A 1,816-nucleotide genomic window follows, 5' to 3' on the forward strand; every position below is an offset into this window, starting at 1 on the left:
CGGTCGGGAGGGGACAATACGAACAGGCGCGGCTAGAAAATTAATAAGGGGGGAAGAAGGCTGGCCGGATATTCGTCTGATGGAATTGTTGGCTCTATACACAGGTCAGGCAGCACACACACACACACACACACACACGAGAGGGATTTTTTAAATAAAAAATATATAAAAACTGTACACAGAGGCAATTAATATGATCTGAACGATTGTACATGTCATTGAAGCTTTACCCTTAAGCACAAGCAAGGATGCTCTCCCCTCCGCACCCCCCCCCCAAAAAACCCCCCACAACCCTCACTTCAATTCTCAATTCTCAAATAATCTACTGTTAGCAACTAACTCAAGCTCAAAACCCCAGAGAGTACTACTCATCAAGCAATCATCAATCAGATAGCCTTGGTGCGCGAGAACATGGTGCTATAAACCGCATCCACAACCGGCGTAGCGCTGATCATCCTCCCGCCGAAATACCTCCCGTTGAGGCCCTGGATGGCGTTCTCGCCGCCCTGGACCCGGTCGAACTTGAGGTAGATGTCGCCTTGCGAGTTCGGATCTAGAGAGATGTGAACGACGTGACCATATTTCTCCTCAGCCTCGGCGCGGACATCGTCCTCGAGCTCTTTTTCCCAGTTCTCACCGGTTTCCCTGTGGCTGCGTTAGCTACTTGTTCATGCTCATGTACTTCTGACAGACGGTAAAGGGGAAACGGGGTGGGAGGGGGGAATGACTTACTCAGCAGGATCAAACATGTTCCTCAGAACAACGCAGCGACTGGCAGTGTTAACATTGATCGGAGGAGGCTTAACCTCTGTTCTCGGCCTCGCCACTTCGCGTCTATCATCCCTCCCATTCGTCGCCGGGGCCGGCTCATCAGTGCGGGCGAGCTTCCTCATCAACGCATCCCTACTATAGTTATTGAAATTAACCCCCCCCACATCCGTATCATCGAGGGCACTGGCGCCTCCCGTGCCCTTATCGCCATCGCGGCCACCCGCCCTATCGAACGCGCCGCCGCCGCCGCCGCCTCCGCTGGCCTGAGGACCGCGGCCGCCTGCGCCAGAGAAGGCGGAGCCCTGGAACTGTTGCTGGTGACTCTGGCCCTGGAATCTCTGTAGAAGGCTCGCAGTGGACTCAGGGGTGAACTTATCATTGCCAAGACCAACACGGATGGGTCGACCTGCGAGATCGAACCCGTTCATCTTCTCGAGGGCCTCGCGGGCTTGGTGGGGATCGCGGAATCTGTGGGGGGTTAGCGGTTTAATTCGGCGGTAAGGGGGGAGGGGGNNCTCAAGCTCTCCAAAGGGTTCGAAAACATTCTGTAGATCGCCTTCAGTGATGCTGAAATGGATATTACCAACATAGAGACGGTGGAATGGGATCTGGTTCGGGTTATTGCTGGCAGGTTCAGTAGTCCTGACTTGACGATTCTTCTCGGCTTCTGTGAGCTGCGCGATGATGGGGATGCCTAAGAGTTTCTGGCCCGTAAGCTGAATGGCCGCAGCAACAGACTCCTCGTTCTTGAATTCGACATAACCAACACTATAAATCCAAACGTTAGCATCATTCTTCAAACACCAAGTTAGGAAAGGACAAACATACCCCTTGGATCTGCCGCTAACTCTGTCTTTGACGATCTGCGCCTCCTTGACGGGGCCAACCTTCTCGAAGAATGCAATCAGTTCTTTAGACCTCAACCTCGCCGCCAGCTGCTGCACAAAAACAGTTCTCTTATCCCTCTCATCCTCCGTCAGCGGCGGCGTCCCATCGCGACTCCCCTTACCACCCCTCGGGCTCCTGCTTCTCCGTCTCTCACCTC

The 1,816-nt window shown here is 53.9% G+C and overlaps 1 protein-coding gene across 1 annotated transcript in view; it reads right to left on the minus strand.

The window, feature by feature from the left end:
• Window positions 1-281: 281 nt before the first annotated feature.
• VE01_10651 (uncharacterized protein) overlaps window positions 282-1,816 on the minus strand; it is a 2,115-nt gene continuing 580 nt past the window's right edge. Inside the window, exons 3-6 of the mRNA XM_018280044.2 lie at window positions 1,600-1,813; window positions 1,355-1,539; window positions 733-1,219; window positions 282-645 (exon numbers count right to left, since the gene is read on the minus strand). Of these exons, the coding sequence (XP_018125081.1) occupies window positions 387-645; window positions 733-1,219; window positions 1,355-1,539; window positions 1,600-1,813 (1,145 nt within the window). The 3' untranslated portion in view covers window positions 282-386. The remainder of the gene's footprint in view (window positions 646-732; window positions 1,220-1,354; window positions 1,540-1,599; window positions 1,814-1,816) is intronic.

This window comes from Pseudogymnoascus verrucosus (genome assembly GCF_001662655.1).
Source record: "Pseudogymnoascus verrucosus strain UAMH 10579 unplaced genomic scaffold scaffold_96, whole genome shotgun sequence".
Classification (NCBI taxonomy): domain Eukaryota; kingdom Fungi; phylum Ascomycota; class Leotiomycetes; order Thelebolales; family Thelebolaceae; genus Pseudogymnoascus; species Pseudogymnoascus verrucosus.